This window comes from Ooceraea biroi, chromosome 9 (genome assembly GCF_003672135.1).
Source record: "Ooceraea biroi isolate clonal line C1 chromosome 9, Obir_v5.4, whole genome shotgun sequence".
Taxonomy (NCBI): Eukaryota; Metazoa; Arthropoda; class Insecta; order Hymenoptera; family Formicidae; genus Ooceraea; species Ooceraea biroi.
Window position 1 is genome coordinate 12824200 of NC_039514.1, and position 20525 is coordinate 12844724.

General features: G+C 36.9%; 3 protein-coding genes across 10 annotated transcripts in view; 2 read left to right on the forward strand and 1 right to left on the reverse strand.

Annotated features, from left to right (window-relative positions):
* Positions 1-74: 74 nt before the first annotated feature.
* Positions 75-4773, reverse strand: LOC105279558 (transducin beta-like protein 3). The gene is made up of 15 exons (XM_011339419.3): positions 4197-4773; positions 4002-4053; positions 3728-3932; positions 3433-3601; positions 3183-3353; positions 2822-2997; positions 2539-2738; positions 2260-2463; positions 1940-2129; positions 1746-1867; positions 1506-1664; positions 1261-1426; positions 932-1156; positions 729-856; positions 75-410 (listed from the first exon to the last, which is right to left on the reverse strand). Exons 1-15 carry the CDS (start codon positions 4220-4222, stop codon positions 213-215), a joined length of 2391 nt encoding a protein of 796 aa, XP_011337721.1. The 5' UTR covers positions 4223-4773; the 3' UTR covers positions 75-212.
* A 222-nt stretch (positions 4774-4995) lies between these two features.
* Positions 4996-12492, forward strand: LOC105279560 (blood vessel epicardial substance). Of its 8 annotated transcripts, XR_893965.3 has the most exons (12): positions 5175-5580; positions 5748-5790; positions 5857-5992; positions 6120-6298; positions 6524-6790; positions 6913-7280; positions 8144-8301; positions 8434-8536; positions 8697-8837; positions 8936-9101; positions 9801-10073; positions 10519-12492. XR_893965.3 is itself a non-coding variant. In XM_011339421.3 (9 exons), the coding sequence occupies exons 3-9, from the start codon at positions 6559-6561 to the stop codon at positions 10584-10586; spliced, it is 1236 nt and encodes a 411-aa protein (XP_011337723.1). In that variant the 5' UTR covers positions 4999-5147; positions 6120-6298; positions 6524-6558; the 3' UTR covers positions 10587-12492. The 8 variants fall into 8 exon arrangements, 1 of the variants encoding a protein (XP_011337723.1); XR_893969.3 differs by lacking the exons at positions 5175-5580; positions 5748-5790; positions 5857-5992 and adding an exon at positions 4996-5147 and having other exon boundaries at positions 6120-6235; XR_893964.3 differs by lacking the exons at positions 5175-5580; positions 5748-5790; positions 5857-5992 and adding an exon at positions 4997-5147.
* A 967-nt stretch (positions 12493-13459) lies between these two features.
* Positions 13460-20525, forward strand: part of LOC105279563 — a 56540-nt gene continuing 49474 nt past the window's right edge. The window contains exons 1-2 of the mRNA XM_011339422.3: positions 13460-14530; positions 18296-18333. Of these exons, the coding sequence (XP_011337724.1) occupies positions 18298-18333 (36 nt within the window). The 5' untranslated portion in view covers positions 13460-14530; positions 18296-18297. The remainder of the gene's footprint in view (positions 14531-18295; positions 18334-20525) is intronic.

The following is a 20525-nucleotide window of genomic DNA, read 5'->3' on the forward strand; positions in this document are numbered from 1 at the left end:
ATTAAAATCTATTTGACATTGAAAACTATAAAGGATCGAAAGCGACATACGTAAAATTTCATAGAAAACTTGCAGTAATGGTTTAGTAAATTTAGTGAACAAAATTGTATAAAATAAAAGTTAAATGTAAGATCATCTGTACAATTTATTTACACATGTTTACGTATCATGATATAATAAAATATGCAATAATATATACACAGTATATATTATCATTTAGTACCAATTGATACGATGTCGGGTTTCATGCGATTAATAGTATACGTTAACAAGTGGAGATCCTGTAAAAGTTTCGTTAACCTTTTGAAGTGCCTGTCGGTGTAAGGTAGCATAGCTTCGAGAGTGGAAGATAAACCTGACATCTGCAGTTCCTGTGTACCGATCTCTGTTATTAAGGAATTGATAACTATCTGAAAGTAATAAAACAATTGAGAATAAGAAGCTTTGCACATACATAGCTATATACATTTTGAATTTCACGAATATTTTAAAAAATCCACTAAAAGAAGCTGTGTAATTCCAATTAAATCAATCAATTTGTAAATTCTATTACACCAATTCCAAATTACAGAATTCGCGTTAAATCTGTAACTGCTCTATTATATTTCTCTTAACTGTTGTAAAATAATTAATTTCTTGACAAAGTTTTTATTAATTAGCCCTTTTTATCAATAAAATCGCTTACTATAAATTATTACATGTATGAATTATTAAACTTCGAGTCATACCTGAGCGATGTGTGAATTTCGGCTATTCATGTTCCATGTAACAGCACACCTTAGTAACGCCTCTTTGCGAACTGGTTTCAATTCCTTTATTATTTCTACGAAATTATCGTTTCCCCTCTTTAGTATAGCTGTCAGAATAAAAATAAAAATTAATACTATGGCGTTGATGATGATATTGTTATTTTCAACTTGAGCAATCGTACCTTCTACAATCTTGAGGACTTGTAGCGGCCGCTCCAATTTTAGAGCCAATCGTAACGCGGCCTGAAGCTCATCAGCTTTCAGTAAATTGGCCAGTTTTTGCTCTTCGAGCGCAAGCTGCTCCTTTTCCAATGTGATCCGTGCTTTTCTCTCTTCCGTTACGTCTTTCCAGATTATTAACAATGAATCGCTACCACCACTGATGATATGTTGTTGATCCTTGGTAACTACACAAACATACGTATGTATTTGTTATACAACCGTTTTCATTGGTATGCTTGACATCATCGATTTCAATGACAAGATAGTTTTAGAAGGATAACGGACTCACCTGCAAGCGCCCAAACGTGACTTTCGTGTTGGTCCAAAGTGGACATGCACTCGGACGTTTTAATGTTCCACAATTTTAGGAGACCATCTCCGCCCGACGTGATCAGCTGCATGCCACCAGACAGAAATTCTCCTCTTAGAACAGAGGACTCGTGCCCTTCGAACGTCTGCGACAATAACGGAGATTAATAAAAAAATCTCTATTAAGAAATAATTTTTAACAGAGATATTATCCTGTTTACGTACCTTCAGACAGTTGAGTTCCGTCACGGACCACAGTCTCAACGTGCAATCGGCGGACGTCGTTAAGAGCACTTGATCGACCGGCGAGAACCGCACGCACCACACGCCTCTCCGATGACCGCGTAACGTACCGTGTAATTGCAAATTATCGGCACGCCACAACTATAGATATATCAATCGTGTTATAAAACGTAATTTTACAATTATTTATATATGAAGAAGCAAGTTTATTTGATGCGATACCATAGCAGTCTTGTCCTGTGATGCCGTGGCGATAAAGTTATCGCGCGGTGAAATGGTCACGCAATTTATCTCTTGTTCATGGGCCGCTGTTACGTGCGTCGAGTTTAACGGTAACTTTTGATCTGCAAACGTCGAGTTGTTAGTATCACATATCATTGTTATTTTATTTAAGGAATCACACTTTTCGAACTTACCGCATGACTCGAGGTCGTCCGACAGTTCCCACAACTTCAGGCACGAATCTTGAGCGACGGTGGCAAAGAATTTGGTCGACATTTGAGATATAGCAACAGAACTGATAGGTGCTGTGTGTCGAACAGCATGTCCGATGCAAGACATTCCTGATGTTTTCTTGTCCAGCAGCCATACGCGAACACTGTTGTCCTACAAATAAAAATTATGTGTTACGAAAGTATGAATTATCATTTTATCTCCCATAAATATATCTTTATGTTTATAATAATTTACATTAATACATCACACACAAACGATAATTACATTAATAAATAAGTACCTTGGATGAAGACACGAGCAGATTTACATTCGCTGGGCTCGTCGCGAGAGCCAGAACGCTATCGGTATGGCCGCACAACAACTGACAATTCATAGTGGCGATTTCGTAAAGTTTTATGTCGCAACTGTTGGTCGCAAGTGCGATGTGACTGTCGTTAGCTCCCAGATACGCAACGTCCAAAATCTCGTCACTGTAACCCACCAACTGCCACGAATACCAGTTAGCATCTACGTAACGATATTTCATAATCCATGCGAAATTATTCTTGCATGTACCAACCTGCTTTCTGCACTCGAACAACTCTAATGAATAAATGATGATGTTGTGATCGACGGATACCACCGCAAAGGCGTTATGGGTGCTGTTGTAGAGTAAATATGTGATCGATAAACTTCCCTCTTCTTTAGCCGGTGGAACCAAGGAGTTGTCTTGCTCGTAGATCTGCCTGCCTGTCTTCATTTCCCAGATTTTGACGGTACCTGAAAAATTCGTACGTTAAATCACGCGTCCTTACGCTACGTAGGAATCTCGATGATATCGCGATTCAGTTGTATCCACATACCTTTCTCACCAGCCGAGGCAACGTATACACCATCCTTTTTACGAACATTGACAAACGCTGGTAAATTATTAACAGATATCATGAACGCTCCTTCTATTCCTTCGTAGACTGGCAGAACGCGTACCGATGTTCCAGATGGGATGTCCCACAAGATCAGTACTCTGTCTCTCCCCGAACTTTGCATATACGTAATTATTAGCTTTGTAATCTTACTTAACATTCCAGATTAATAATAGATTTATATATATATAAAATAATTCAATTACAAAATAATATGTCAAAAAATTTATATATGAAGAATTGAAAATACGATACTACATGAAAAAGAAAAAAAGGTTTTAAAAAAAGTTTTTCATCTCACCTAATCAAGTAATTTCCATTTTCGTGAAAGTTAAGCGATGTAACTTTACTAAAGTGTCCAGAGAGAGTAACTTTTTCTTGGCCAGTAACGGTATCCCAACCATGAATCTTTGTGTCATCGCCAGCACCAAAAATAAGTTTCTTCTCAGTATCTGGATGAAATTTCAATGTACTGTAAATAAAAGTAAAAATATTAGAGGCAGCTTCAATTAATATCTTGAGATAAAACGTCTTAGCTTATAAATAATTACCTAATTACTCCTTGCACTCCTTTGAGATTATGTGTGCAAGCGTGATGCTGCAAGTTCCATAACCTGATAGAACCATCACTGCCACCAGATGCCAGTAAATTTCCTGAATGAACTATTTGAACTACAGGTCCTTTATGGATCGATTTCCATAATTTTGTCAATTTATTAGCTACAATAGGTATAAACAAGAAGATAAAGATGAGAATATAAATAATTATAAATGTTATATTCAGACTAAAAAATATATTCACTATACATCAATTATAAATTTATGATTAAAAATGCAAACAATCACCTTTCCAATCCCATGATTTGAATAATCCACTTTTGTGATGGGAGATTATATTGTCATCGTCAATAAGAGTAAAACAATTTATTGTATCCGTTTCTACGTTACTATCCACTTCACCTAACGATGATATTACAGAGCCTTTGCTTAGCGATAGTACAGAGACAGTATTATTTCTTTGACAGAATAAGTATTCTCCGTCTGCACTCCACTGTAATGAAAAGATATTGTATAACATGCTCAAGGAAAGCAAGTGAACATGATGTGATTAAAAACTAACCTGTATATCTCCACCGGTATAAAACGCTCCATGTTTGCTTTCTACTTCGAAACTGCAAATATGTAACATATATTTTATTAAATATAAAATAAATATAATTATAAAAATATGTAATTGTGAATATAACTATTATACTATCAACGAAAATTGAAATACGAATAAGATTATAATATAGTAGTATAAAATAATATTTACGCTTCTTTGAGATTAACTCTGCTCATTGTTATATCTGATATTCAGAGAGAGAGAATAAATTTATTGTTTTAAATAAATCGGGATCTATTTATCAGTCACTTATGAAAAGCTAAACCACGCGCGACGGTAAACACGTGCGTCTGCAAATGGATGCAAGCAGAAAACCTAAACCAACCTAAACACTAGTGACTCTTATAGAAATGACGCATGTCAAAATGACCAAATTCACTAGGCTGTGGCCAATAAGGATTTCTTAGTAAGTTTAGTCGCTTCTGTAATTCTCACTACGCAATGCACTATAAAATATGTACAAACACTTGAACCTCGTGTTTGAAATTCACTGAAAAAATGTAGAATCTTTTTATATTTTCACATTTTTACATTAATTTTTCCCAGCAATAGCTGTATACATACTCCGGTCTAAAGTCTAAAGTTCAAATTTTATTACATATTTAATGACTCTTAAATAAGAAATTATTAGACAAATATTTGTTAAATAACAAATATTCAAACGTTTACGGTAATCTCTATCACTCAAAAGTTTCTCGACCATGCCTTTGCGCCACCCTTCGAGCGGCCTATTTCGACTCGAAACTTCACTGCATCCCTGTCCTTCCTTCACTTCCTCCATCTCCTTCGCTCGCTTTCCCCCCACTCCTGGTCAAACGTCGCTCGCAACGGCGGCCGCGCTAATTTGACGTATCCGTCAGTTTCCGTTACGAGCGAGAGCGGGTGAGTGCGTGGGAGAACAGTGCGGCGCGCGGTTGCAGCAGCGGCTTCGGCGACTTCGGCTTTTGCCTCATCGAACACGTAGTGCGCGCGCCCGCGACTACGGCCGGCCACAGCAGGCACGGCGATTCCCTTTCCACACGTACGACGACCGTCGCACCACCGTTTGCCCTCTCATCTGTATGCCTTACGTACGCCCCCATCGTCACCAATTTTCCATGAGTGAGTTATTTATTGATTCCAAAAGGGGTGCTTGATAACGCGCGTCGCACGACATCGATCACGAGCGTCGACGCGACGCGAGAATCCGGCAAGAGTGATCCGGACCGTCGTCTCCTATTTGTTTTCCGACAACGAACGTGCATTGCGACCGAGCCGAGTTTTTTCCGGGCCGTTTCACCGCGCGTCATCGTTCGCACGCGGAAATTCGTGCCGAGACGGCGCCGATCCCGAAGCCGAACGAGCGAAGCGAATTTCGTTTGTTCGCGATCCGTCCGAGAGATATCGGCGAGCAAGAAGTCTACAAGTCGAATGTAAAATGGCAGGTCAAAAGATACTTATGCATACATGTATCGCGTACATGTATGTTTCGAAACGTGGGAACGGGATCGTGGAAACTGGATTAAATTATTCCCACGATGATTCATAAGAACAGGTATAAATGCACGCCTGTATATCTCTCTAACGTGCTCTTTAGCATTACGAAATTGCTGTCACACATATTGCAAAATTGCAATGTCTCCTTGTACGTACACGTGTGTATATATATGTATGATACATTGTATGAATAAGTCTTTTGTCTTGTTTGCGAACTTGTTTCAGCATTAATTTCATCTACGCCTGTGATATTGATAATTTCTGATATGTAAGTCACAAATTGAAGGCTTTTGGAAAGGTTTAAGAAACTGGATAATAAATTTGTATTCCTTAGGCTGTCTAGTATATCAGTTACACTAGTTATCCTTTACTGATTAATGACCGCTTCTGTTGAAAACAACCATAAAGATTCTTTTCATTAAGGGGGAACAGTCTTATCTCTCACTCATTGTTTGAATAGTGATAAAGAGGTAATTGAAAGAGAAGCTCGGTGGTAATTAGAAGCAATAATTTTATAACTCGAGCGTGCAACGCGTTTAATCCTCTTAGTTAGTTTTACATTCAATATAATGAAATGCCTGCTTATTTGCATTGCAGATATTAACGTTGTCTTCCCACAGCTGCTGGTAATGCAAATACCCTTCCTCGACCTGAAGTCTGTGAAATGGTGCTCGTCGTCCAGTTCCAATTTTAGCTGAGAATAATATAGAAATGTGAGCAGTGACTGCTATTCACAAATGGCACAGAGCATTCACTTTTACATCATTTATGAATAAGTATGGAATGTAATCATTACTAGAGTAGTCTAATACACATTAATACAATATTTAAGTCGTAAGATTGTGATAGTGCAAAATCGCGAAGCGACCTAATTAATCCGCATCATTAATATTGATAAAATAATAAGTATTATTTCACTATGTAAATTTGATTATGATAGTTACATCAATTTTGGAAAAAAAGTGTGATTATTGAAGGAAATGATTTAAATGTGATTAAAGAAACGAAATTGGTCCAGCTTGGTGGTAATGCGGGGATGTGGATCTGCTTCGACCCGATAGGAAGCCGAGTAGGCTTGGGTACCTCCGTCTCATTCATCGCGCTTCTGTACTGGAGCTCCATCACCATCGATGTCAGTCTAGCGAATGCGGCGGCGTCCAATGTCCCCCATAGTACCGTCACGTCGGAGGTATCGTCGGTACCGACACCAGCGTCGGCACACCACGAGAACGACGAATGCAGGAATGTGACCACTGACAATAGAGAGGGTACATTTGACAAATCCTCGCATTTGAAAACTCGCGCGAACCGAAGGATGATGATTTTCTCAAGTCGTGACGACCGTACGCCATTCGATCGCCCGAAATGTGTTGCTCTCGTGTCTGTGTAGGTACTGGACTGTCAGTGGTCAGCCATGGATCCGGTTATCCTCATTCGCCGATAGTGCCTCCAACCTTTCTGTACGGAGCTCTTACCTGCCAACCCTATCAAGGAATTTACGTGAACCACATCTACTTTCAACTCGCAAATGCCTTCTTCCTATTGTCACACCTTGCACCGAGCGGCATACATGGTGTACTCTATTTAAGGTGCACTCTACTCGTGGGCTGTGCCTTTCTTGCTTTGTGGGGCTGGACAATAGCTTGCTGGCTGGACGCTGCTCTCTGGAATGCTCTCTTTGTTGCCATCAACTTCGTCCATGTATGCACGCTTCTTTACAAGCTCAGGCCTATCAAGTTTACAAGGGAAATCGAAGAGGTAAGAGATCGAAGATCAAGTAGAAGACAATGATTTCAGGGAGTAATATCTTAACATCCTTTCAAGATTCTATTATTCCTACATCTTCAAAAGTAATCATGCATAATTTTCTTAATAATCTAGTTTACTTGTTTCATATATATTGAACAATTCGATAGCAGAGAAACATACTTATAGTTCTCATAAAGTAATCTATTGCAAATTGCATGTTTATTTATTTTTTATTTGTATAGATATAGAGTATATAAATTGTTATTGATAATATTATATATCGATAATTATTAATATAATTTACAAACTTTATAGAGAAAAAAGTCAAATCTCATTGAAATGCGATATAAATGTGTGTCGTTAATCTAGTTTATTTAAAATATGGAATTTGTTTTATAAATTTTTATTTATCTATATATTTCGCAGAATTACTGTCTCGTATACCTTACGAATGGATATATATTAGAAATTTGAGAAGTGTGTGTAGTATAGTTAGCAATACGACGATCTCTTTGTAATTTGCTTTTTGTTTGGCTGCAGCGTTTGTATCATACACAAAGGTTTCTTATTTATTTATTTTTGCACTATTATTACAAATATGTCTTATCAGTGATATATTCATTTGGTTTTTATCGAAATCGAGTGGTGTGTTATGAGATTTAGTGGCTGAGATCAACTGCTATCTATTCTATCTTGGACGTAGCGAAATCTATCCTTAAATATTAGCAAGTAATTAGTGATACATATCGTATAACAATATAGCCCAACAATGCAGATGAAGTTCTGTTCAAAGCCCTTGATGTATTGATTTATCCTCATATTCAAAGTAGCTAGCTAAGAAATTTGTTTTATCGCCATCTCCTTTTATTTAGGTATACGTTGCAGTATTCCAGCCATTGCGGGTGTCCCGTCATCAATTCAGAAGAGTATTAAATTGCATGAAGGTCATTCGTCAGTTAAAATATCAAGAAGTTTATGCACAAGAAAAAGTGACCAAAGTCGATTCATTATCGTTGGTGCTGTCAGGAAAGTAAGAATGCACCTTATTGAAGTTTTTTCGGGATATATTCATCGTTACAAAAGTTCTATATATTTGTTTTATGTATATAGATTGCATAAATATATATTAGTATTTTATACATAGTACTTTTATTCTTTTCAGGCTAGTTGTCTCACAAAATGGGAGAGCATTGCATATTGTCTTCCCACATCAGTTCCTGGATTCCCCGGAATGGTTTGGCGTCTCGACAGACGAGTACTTCCAGGTAAAAATCTTTATCAAATGCGTTGTATATCTTTATCATCGATTTCTTATATCGGCGATTCTTTTATCAGGCTTATCAAGAGTAATTCCAATAAGCGAATTCACAATACATACGTACAAACAAGTACACGTGCACACTTCAAATTATATTTTTTCTTTAGGTATCAATAACAGCTATGGAAGAGTCAAGGATATTATTATGGCATAGGGACAAACTAAAATTAAGCATAATTAGCGATCAATTCCTGCAGGCAGTGTTTGATCACATTCTCGGCAGAGACGTAGTTAAAAAATTGATGCAGGTACAATGTTTGTGTACATATTGCTCGTTAAGTTAAAGTCCAAGTCTCAAGTCCAGCAAAGAAGTTGATTGAATGCGCTTCGCTACATGTTTTTGCAGGTGAGCGAAACGATGGCTGCGAGCAGTCATCATCAACAGAATGGACAGATAATTGGTCTAGGTGGAATTGGAGCCTTAGAAAACGACGCTGATACGAAACTTTTTGTTGTAAAAAAGACTGGTGACAGTCAAGGCATTACTGCTCTCATCAGTCGTCAACTTCAAGGTATGTATTTGTGCTGCATTTATGATTCCTATTCTACTTAATATCCAGGAATTTAGCCGAAAATGTGTATCATAAAATTTTATCTCTTTCCTTCTTGTATTACTTTGAATTACGTTTATCACAGTATCTTTTAACATATTGTAGTACACACTATATTTTTTTTCTTAAAAGAAGAAACTGTACCCTCTGTATAACGTTTCATTATTTTATTATTTTTTTTATCAGCAATCTCTAATTAGCAAAATGCACATTTTTCCCGAACTCAGGCATGTGCATGTCCCGCGTGTGGTTTTTTAATTTTTACAATTTAATTAACTTGTAATATTCCTTTTAATTCTCAACACGATCTCTGCAAGTATGATTTTATTTATGATATGCACATATACGTATTTTTAGTTTTTGTTATGCTATTGAAAGTTTTGCACCAATATATCAAAATGAATCACTGCATTTCAAGAAAGTTAACTAAAAGAGTTGTGACTGATATCTTACAGAATATACTATTAATTCATAATATGTTTTTACAACATATCATGATATTTTCCATTTCAAAGTAATACAACCTTTGTCGTTTTTTTATTTTTATTTTTTGATTGCGTCAGGAAGTAGCGATAAAAATGTGTTATAAATCTTATATTTATTTATGTGCACCCCTTTTTTTATAATTTTGCATCGACGTCGATTTCGTTTCGGAAATAGAAGAGAGAATGCCGCTGCTGTACACGAATCAAGAAGTGCTGAACAATACTTTACACCATACGAATCGCCCACGTGTACCATCCTGTACATTTTCCCCACACCCTATGTCGTGCAACGTTCAGACTTCGCTGTAAAATTCTTGCCTGCCGATTGTGCAATGCTCTAGCACAAAATCCGTATGTGGTGTACATGTTATGTTCCTGCAATGGATGCGTATACATTACACAAATGTCACAGAATCGTTCACTGTTTTTTTCTGGGTATTATATCGAGGTGAGTTCCGTATGGTTTCGAAAATTTTTATCGCACATAATTGAAGTATACGAAAAGTAGCATTTAGAAGTGGGATGTATAGAGTATAATAGTTTTAGAACAGCATGTTTTATATCGAAAATTCATAAGTAGTGTATAATCCAAAGATAAATTTATGTTTCATTTATATTTATAGATATTTAGATTCTTGCATGTCTTTCTTTGGAATTCCTTTAATTTCACGGCTGAGTAGAATATTTTTATAGAGACACGTTTCCACTTACGTGCAAGATATTGATTTAAAAGATATATGTCATGCGAACTTTATAACTTGTGTATAGTCAGTAGGTACGACTGTAATAGAGCACACGTGTAAATCGTGATACAATTTATTTAAAACTCTGATTTTTATATTACAGTAAGATATTGTCTTAGTTATTTAAAATACTACTGCGTTAATTTACAGCGGCAGGGGATCCAAATGCTTGGAGATTGGGAAGAATCGAAGAGACTGATCACGAAACACCCGTTTAATGGAATGATTGTTGTAAATCGATGTCATCCTCGGGAGTCAATATAAATGCAACACCGGTGTTTTTACATAACGCGATTATACGGGGCAAGCTGATATTCATTGTGACTAAAAAAACCATGGCACGTTGAAAGTGTGCGCGGAACAATTGAACATCCACTTGCCAAGTAATAATTTTCCCAATGACTAGTCAACTGTATGCGATAATAAGATGAAATTCCATCATTTTGTAGCATATAATGAATTCCATTCTAGTTTATAAAGTATAAGTAACAATCATTTATGCTTCCATCGTACTGTTGAATATGCTTGCGCATGTTGAATTTAAGAACTGGCTATTTATGATTTACTTTGATAAAAAAGAAAAGAAAAAAAATCGGTATGTTCCATGATGAATGAATAATGGATCAAGACTTTACAAGTATACAAGGTATAATGAAATGAGGGTGACACGTTCGCAGCGGCGTAACTTCTGTCAATGCGAGGTCTGTGATGTGATGATGAGGGACTTTGATAGAAATCAGGGAGGCCTAAAGAAGCTGATTCTTTCCCATACCCAGAAATAGTGCCTTTTTACTTACACTTCCTTTAATGTTTCCATGGTGAAAATATGTACAGTACTATGATATGCGCCATATGACTTATATATACATATATACACATATATTTATCCAATGTATTCTAGTAGAGTTCTCCTAATATCGCTGTATTACGTGTTTGAAGGTCCATGTTGTGATACTGTTAAGCAACCGGTGTTCACCAAGTCAAAGAGGCACGCGAAGTTACGCCATTATTAAAAACAGACGCATTGGATGTCATAAAAGCGCGATGTAAAGAATACTGTTGCGAAACTCATATCGCTACATTGCTGCTAAGTACGTCGAATTGCGTGTACGACTTTCGATACTTAACACGATGAAAAGATGATTATACAAGTTGCTACAATGATATTGTGATTACGATCGTGGTGCGTTTATTGAAAATGTCACGTTAATTGTTTTATTATTATTATTATTATTATTATTATTGTTCTGTTTTGTTTGCGAACGGTGCGCATGCTAACGATTATTTTGTATAATTAAATAAGTGAAAGTAAATATTTTAAGACATTATATAAAGCAAATCGAAGGTAATTAATCGAAAAAAAGGTCAATAACTTCTCTCGATTATGATCGAGAAGATCGAAGAATAGTAGTTGAAATAATGGAGCTTAATGCAGAAGTCGCAGGTTTCACGATTAAAATATCTCATTGATTAAATTGTCGCAGGTATAATCCCTTTGGAAAGAACTTTGTTCAATTTTCAGAAATATCGCATTGAAGATTATATAGAGAATCGTTGCTATATCGATATCATATTCACTTAAGGTTGTAATACATACTTTAAGGAAACTTTTTATATGTAAAATCATCATTCTGAGCATACGTGTCTGTGCATTCTATTTCGGGTTTCGCCGATAGTTTTACATAATTGTTTTCTGTTACGACACACACACACACACGTATGTGTCGCACGTCCAGAACAATTTTTACGTACTGGGAATATCATTTTACGTAAGCAAAGTACCGAAACGTAGGAATCCCTTTTGATATGTATAAGCAACGGAATGCAGGACCATAAGATTTAAAACACCTTTTGCATACACGCGATCCGTACGTAAAGAAATAAGTGTATTATTACTCTTCATGAATGTGAATTATATGTTACTGAATCTTTGTTGTTTACCATCTCTTATTGTTGTTATAATTATTTTTGTACGTGAGATTGTTTGTAGTATATATATATACACACATATATGTAGTTAGGGATAAAATGAGTGGCTGATGAGATGGAGGTAATTTAAATCACATTGGATACAATAAGAATGAGTATAAAGTGGCAGCGCGAATAAAAAAAGTTAGTTTTAGAGATTCGAGTGACTCCTTATCCTTATCACACTTTTATCTTTTCCTTTTAATCATAATATTTCCTCAACTCTATTTTTCAAATATTGTACTAAACATAATTAAATGAAGTATAGATGGCAAAAATATCGCGTACGAAGAATTGAATTTTAAAAACTAAGGTTTTGTTTATTAAAATATATTACGATTATGTAACTATTAACATAATAAAATTAATTTTTTAACAGTTTATTGTTGCTCATCGTATATTGCAAAATTGATCTGGATTCGTAATTAAGATATTGTAATTAAAATACGATATATCGTGAATCATTTTGTCTGGTGTCAAAGGAACAATATTTTCTCCACCCCGAAGGGTACCATCGCGCGCGACGATGACAGCACGACCAATTCAGACGATGACGTAAACTCATTCCGTCTTCCTCCTTCTCGTATGTACATCCCTTTCGCACGTTCTTTACTCTCCCACATCCTCCCGTGCCTGCAGCATCTTTCGCGCGATCGTACCCGCGTGACGTCCGCTAATCGAACGAGAAAGAGAGGGACGCGACCTTCCTCCTTTCTCTTTTTCTTACGTCTCATCACACGTCTACCATCTCTATCTTATCAAGACTCTATCTTCGTCTTTTACACATCGCTCGCGAGTACAACTCTCTTTCTGTCCTTTTCGCTATCTCCTTTTGCCTCGCGTCTCCTCTCTTTTTCTTCCTTTGAAAAGCGACTCTCGTGCAGAACTCCTTCTTGTACCACCATCTACATCGCGCCCACCCGCCCTCGATCACCTCGATCTCGCCGTTTCTTTTTCTCCCAGGACTCAAACCGCAGTTTATATCATTGTTTCTCTTTCCCTCGTCACGTAGGCGGCTTTACTCTCTCTCTCTTTCTCTCTCACGCGGAATCTCTTCTCTGTTCAATGTGATCGTTTCTCTTTCTCTCTCTCACTCGTGGACGTCCCACGAGGAAGCACGAAGTGCGGCGCCGCGAGCCGAACGGCCGTTCAGTCTCGAGCCTCGCGTCGGTCGTAACGGACTTCTCCTCCGCGGCGCACTCTTCCTCCACGCTTAACCGGGCCTCATGGAGATCGGAGGACCCAGTAAGTGCAAAAGTGCAGTGTCAAAATAAGGGGACCGAGTGAGAAACGACACGTAAGCGACCGAGGATGGACGAGAAGCACGCGCTCGCAACGCGAACTGCAACGGCACGATCGAGATAGTGAACGCTCCGATACTCCCGTATACTCCCATACACACTTATTTATTAAACAGATCGCTCCGCGAATACTTAAATATCGTTAAAAAAACGACATTGCGACAGCGTGAAACGGATGTTTCCGCGCGATCGAGATCGGGCTCGAGATTGAGACAACTCCGAAACTCCGAACGGCCATCGAGGGAGGGCGTCGATCGCGCGCGAAAAAGGTGTCCGTTTGAAAAAGTTGCGCGCATGCGTGCGCGTCATTCGCGGCAATTCGGTTAAATTGGCAGAGGGGAGAGGTGCGTTTCGATGCTCGCCTCGTCTCGCGATCGGTTCGAACCGCGCGTGATCTCGTACGAAAGGTGATCAGTCGAGAGTTACGCGAGTGCGTTTCGAAACGATCATCGATCAGGGGAAGTTGATCCATCCTGCGTGGAGACGCGGACATCGCGAAATTCTGGAGCAAGAGAGAGAGAGAAAGAGAAAAGAAAGGGAAACGGAAGGAAGGATATAGCAATTCGTCTGTGATGTCGACGTGCACGAGGTGGATTTTGTGGCCGGCGAGGACGCGCTTTCGACACTTTGCGAAACCACCGACGATCTACCGTAGCTGAGATTATTAAATAATCGACCAATCGGGCCAATTGATCACGTTATCGAGGAACTTCTTCCCTACTTCTGCTTCTGGTGTGATTCGCGACACTTTCACGAATTCATTTTCGCTCACATTCGTTCCCTCGAGTTGGCGAACGCGTAACGAAAGGAGAAGAATTTTCGCCGCACGGTGTCATCACGCCGAGCCCGAGTAACCGGGAATTATTTTTGGAGACTTTGAAAAGAAGCAATAGGTGAGCATTATTAATTGCTACCCATACAGCGCGAAAACATTTCAGAAATATTTCAGAAGTATTTCATCTGACGGATGAAAGCATCTCATAAATATTGCAAAATGTTTCTGCAACAGTTATGAGACAACTCCGGAATAGCAAAATGTCCGCGACACTTGCATTCAAAACCTTATAGAAAGGTTGCTGAAAGGTATAGATCAATCTGCAACCTTTCTGAAATATTGCCGAAAGATTATTAAAATAGCTGAAATCTTTTTGATATATTACTAAAGGTTGATTGAAATAATTTTGAAACTTTCCTATGATGTTGCACACAAATTACAAAGCTCTTATTAAAATAAATTGAAAATACTTCAGAAATTATATTTAAATTTATTATACGAGTATTCAGAAGATTGCAAATACTAAAAAGTTATAATAAAAATTATATATAAAATGTATTTATTATTTTTATTGTACGTTTTTATTTAATATTTGCAATCTAATTAATATAATAAATATGATTTCTGAAATATGCTTAATGAAAAAAATACATAATATATATAAGATGTATATAGTATGCATATATATCTATATATATAAGATATATAGATATACACATACATAGCTAAACCAAGTATTCACCAAGTTTCCCTTTAAAAAGCGTGAATTGTTGGCACATTGACAAAGAGCCATTCTTATATTATATATTTTCCTTTTTCTTCCTCCAAATAGTTGATTAAAAAGAAAGAATTATATAGATAATTCTCTGTTCAACCAACACTTATATTTGAAAGAAAAAAAGGATACGTGAAGATAATGCATTTTTTTGTCAACTGGTTAGCTTCACTAAAGATCGAATACTTGGTCTAGGTATATATATATATAATTTTACTTTTTACAATATTCACATTTTTTCAAATTTATTGCATGTGGTAGGTTTTAGAAACATTTCTGTTGCAACATTTCATATGACATATTGCGGAATCCTTTCAGAAATGTTGCATATGAAATGTGAAATCTTGAAATGATTTTAAAACCTTCCTGAAAGCTTTCTGTATTAATCGGTGCTGTATGGGTATTGCCTTTTTATTAACTTTATTAATTATTAAGTTCATTTTGAATCAATGTGAAAAGAAAAATCTCAATCTTTATTAAATATCGCCACGAGAATTAAAGTGGTCTCAATTATAAGAAGATAGCGCCATTTTTTACTCTTAAAAAGATTCGATCCGCAAAAATTTCAACGGTCTTGATCCAACGGGTGCATTTCTGCCAACGCGTACTTCAACATTGCTTTGCGAAATCATTGATAATACCGCGGGACAATCAAGTGGCTAAACAAAAGATGCGTGACGTGATAACTGAGAATCGGCCGGATAATTTCAATTTAACAGCCGCTTTAATAACGGCGTTATGCAACGAAAACGAGCACAAGGCTTCTCCCATTCGTCGAGCTCATCGGCGCATCGCGCTGTGGGCGAGCCTTAACCAAATATGCAGGCATCAAGGTTTCATTCTTCGTAAAGCTGCGCGTGTAGGTTATATGCATATTTCGAAGTCATTGCTGGGGCGAATTAAAGGCAACTTCAGGACGGACTTATCGCGTATGCATACACTGAAAAAAAATCTGGTTGCATTAATTAGAAATCTAGTAGGTTCAACCAGTTTGTTTGTTGGAAAATGGACGAATTCCTTTAGGAATTACCAGCTTATATATATAGTACAGTCTATCAAACGTTCTAGTTATAGAATATCCAGTCCTATCGTGATAACTAGAAATTCTGCTTGATTTCATCAAACTGCATTCTATCATATACGTCTTGTTGGTACAATCAAACCATTTTTCTCGGTGTACGACTAAACGATCATCACAGATGATAGTCTTAATTATAATGTTTCTGGTCAATTTGCGCACTCTTTATATAGTAAAAATCTGAAAAATTGATTAAGTCAGTTATTAAAACATCGCGCGAATTTTCAATTTGCGCGGTTAAGCGCGCATAACACGCAGCATTCAAGTCGCTAGTAATAGTTCCGTTTTATGCACGCTTACACGCAGGCGTTAAAGTCTTCGGTGATTTCAACGCTTGACGTATTTCAGTATAAATATCAATATAAAAACTCACTTCACTTTTGTTTGTCACTTAATTACATCACTTAATTACATCATCCTTTCTATTAATTTTTAATTGCGTTATCAAATTTGTAAAAATTAATGATTATATATTTATGTGATTATTATTACTTAGATAGTACTTATTAATATTTTATATTCTTGATATATAAATATATGAAGAATATATACAGATTCTAGATAAAGATAAAATGTATATAGTATATATGCTAGAGTTTTATATGAAAAATAATTTATGCATCAGTCAAGGCTCTGTTATAACTACAGAAACATTGCGCGTAGATTACCGCTATTTTTTCATTCTCTTTTTAATTTTTGAATGGAGAGAGAGAGCAAAATTTCCAAGCGTAGTATTGTTCCCACGTAAGTACCGCTCGTTATAACGGCCTTGAATTCTTTTATTATCCGTCGTGACTCCCCCACTAACCGAAACCTTAAATCACCTGCGCGACAGCTGTTTCCGCTACCGAAATATCCTCGCTTGCTGCACAGAGCATTCGACCTTGCTGATATACGGTTGACACTGATAACTCCGTTATAACAAGACGGTTTTAAAACGGTTTATATTGGCATTATGTGAAAGAGATGCAAACAGTTAATTTTCCTTAATGATATCTCTCTTTAAAAAACAAGCGCAAACAAATTTGTTTGCTGCTGCAATATTACTCGGTTCTTTAGGTTCTTCTAAAATACAAATCGCGCGTCCCTTAAGGCAAAGAATTTTTTGTCTCGAGGCCGTGAGGCGAGTACTACGAGGAGCGTGTCCCTGGCCGCGATCGAGAACCCGACGCAGTCACCGTAAGAAAGGAAGCCGCGGCGGTGCCTCGCGGGATGTCGGTCTCGTAAATCACCGAGCATGCTGCGGCATACATCCGGCGCCAGCCATCGAAAAAGGGCTCGGCGCGCGCGTGAAAATGGCGGCCGCGCGTCCACAGCCGACCATGGTGGTCCGATGGTGGTCGAGGTCGACCATGCTCCACCACCGTCGCCGTCGCCGCCGCCTATCGTGGTGTTCTAAAAAGTGAACGTTGCATCGTACACACCACCGTCGCCACCGCCGCCGCCTTCGCGAACGAGCGTGTCGCTTTCTCGACAGGCTGCTGCGGAGCCTGCACCCGAACGCGAACGGGCCCCGCTATACTAACCCGCTTGAAAACGTCTACCGTCTGCCGAGATCGGCCTTAACCCTCATCCAGGATGACGTCATGGGGAGAAAAGCATGCTATAATTTTCTTTTTTCTATTCGTCAACAGATTTGATTCCGATTCCTGTAGGCTAGAATAAGAAGATCCAAATTTTTAATTTTGATAATATAAATTGCTTTGTGAGTAAATATATTTATTAACGTGTATGTAATATTTTATTAGGATGTATAAACGTTTGGTTTGATGATATTGAAATGTTTAATTTAAGATTGTAAATTTATAATAATGAAATAAACTCGGTAAATTTGTTAGTAATCGGGTTGCTATTGCATCATTGATAATACTGATAAGAAATAGTTTTTGGACGAGCGTGTAAACATGATAAGAAGCCGCGTATTTTTGAATTTGCCGCTTCTCGTACGGTGAAGGCGATGTTTGCGCGGTTGATCGTACTCTCACGGGAGTTCGACCCAGTTATTAATAAGACTTTCTCTTTTATTTTAGCCATGGACTGGAGGGGGATCGCGCTGGCTTTTCTGGTGGTGAGTAAATATAAAAAAATTATTGCTGTTCTGTGCATCAAATTTTTATATTGAAAATATAAGATGGAAATATTATAATTATTCGATTGATCCGATCTTTTTATTTCTTCTGAAATATTAATTAATCAAACATATTGGCATATTTGCAACTTTGTATTAATAATAACAACACATATATATTATATATATGGTGGATAATACATTTGGTTTGACTAAATATACATAATTTTTCTTTATTATGTAATTCTATTACATAATTAAATACTTTCTCCTTATTCCATATATTTTATTTAATCCAATTCAAAAATATTATAAAATTTCCATCTCTCTTACAATATTCGTAATCTAATTGCTCGAAATTGTTCCAATCGCTTATCTATATATGTAATTCACATGGAAAAGATAAATGACTCTTTCAATAACGATTGTAAAAAGGAAATATCATAAAATAATAATGGGAATAGTGCTTTTATTTCGCGCGATTGTACAATCATTAATAGTTCTATAAAAAATTTTATTAATTATCATCTTTACGTTCGACTCGACTCGACCTGAAATTGAAGGACAAGTGGATAAGTTGTAATGGGGAATAAATGCGTGATCGCTCTCACTATCGTTTCGGACAACGTGAATTAATGTGTCTGCAATATGTACGCACACTTTCTCCATGCGTGCCGTGTTGCACATGCTTGTGTTGGTTGGGTATGTGGCGCATTATGTAATCTTTTGTTGGCACAGCAGACACATCCCAGAAAAATGTCTGCAGTTGTCCCACGTTGACGTATTAAACAGTTGCGGGCCCAATATTCAAATGGACGTTCTTGTCGATGAATATTTGACGAACAATTTTATGAGAAAGCAGCTCGACGACTTTCGAACGATTTTCAGGCACATAGACGGAATACGCGCGCGTGAGATTTTCTCTCTAATCACGTAGTGGCATGTCATACTTTTTTGATTATGACCAACGTAGAAATGTGTCCGATCGATATTTGAGTTTGCCTACCCGCCTTCGGTTCTTGAAAGTTATTTGATTATAGTACAAAAAGCGGCAAATATGGAAACGTAGATAGCATCTGGCATATAAAAGCAGAGGACAAAAATAAAAAAATGATTTCCTGATTAGATATCTTATAAATTAATCGAGTAATTTGATTTTATTTTCCTCAAATCATTTTAAAATAAAAACTTAAATTTATTTAATTAATCCATTATTATTAAGTTTATAATATGAAACATATCTTCAAATTATGAATTTGATTGTAGCATTAAAAAGATGTAAATAAAAATTTCAGCAATGCAAATATTTAATATAATAAATATAATGATGTTAGCTTGCTCATGACGGTTTCGGAGGATATTATGTCACTATCCTGACAATAGTCGTGGGATTGTCCTCATGATAAGAGGTTGACGGATTTAATGTCATTAACCCATTCAAGAGGCGGTGATCTTGTCATTATGTAACACATAATAATCGGCAATTACGCTAAACTTGGCGTTTATACGCGGTTTAGATCTCTACAAAAGGATCTTTGACATACACGTCATTAACGAATGGCGTAAAAAATTACCAAGTACGTCCATTCATTATTGTAAAATGTTTTCTTTTATTGTCAGTATATATTTGCTGACAGTATTATAATACATATATAAAATATTGGATATGAAGCTAAATATATCATAATTAAAATGTCTGAATTATTCGCGTTCTCCAATTACACCGCAGAATTTAAACATATAGATGCATGTATTTTATATAACATTAAAATTATTATATATTATATATAACATTAAAATGTAACTTGATATAATTATAATGTTCACGGATATTCGTTGTAAAAAAAGTCTTTCATGACATAGAATCTGAGATATGTTTTAGCAACGAATGAAATAAGAAACGAGGTGGTGAGTTTTACCGAAACACCCCGAGCCATGTAAGAAGGAAAGACAATCCGTTCGGGGGAAACTGCCGCGCCCACTTTTACCTCGTGTTCTTTTAAAGAGCGCGGGATCTTGGAGAGCCTAGAGCTCGCTGGCATGTTTCCATAGACATTTCACTCTATAGGGATAGTCGATAAACGATCGCCGATAGCCGGAAGTGTGACGCAGTACGTGCGCTTTATAAAGCCACATGTTCCTCTATTTCTCTATTACAAAACAAGGAAAAACAAGATCTTTATAACATATAC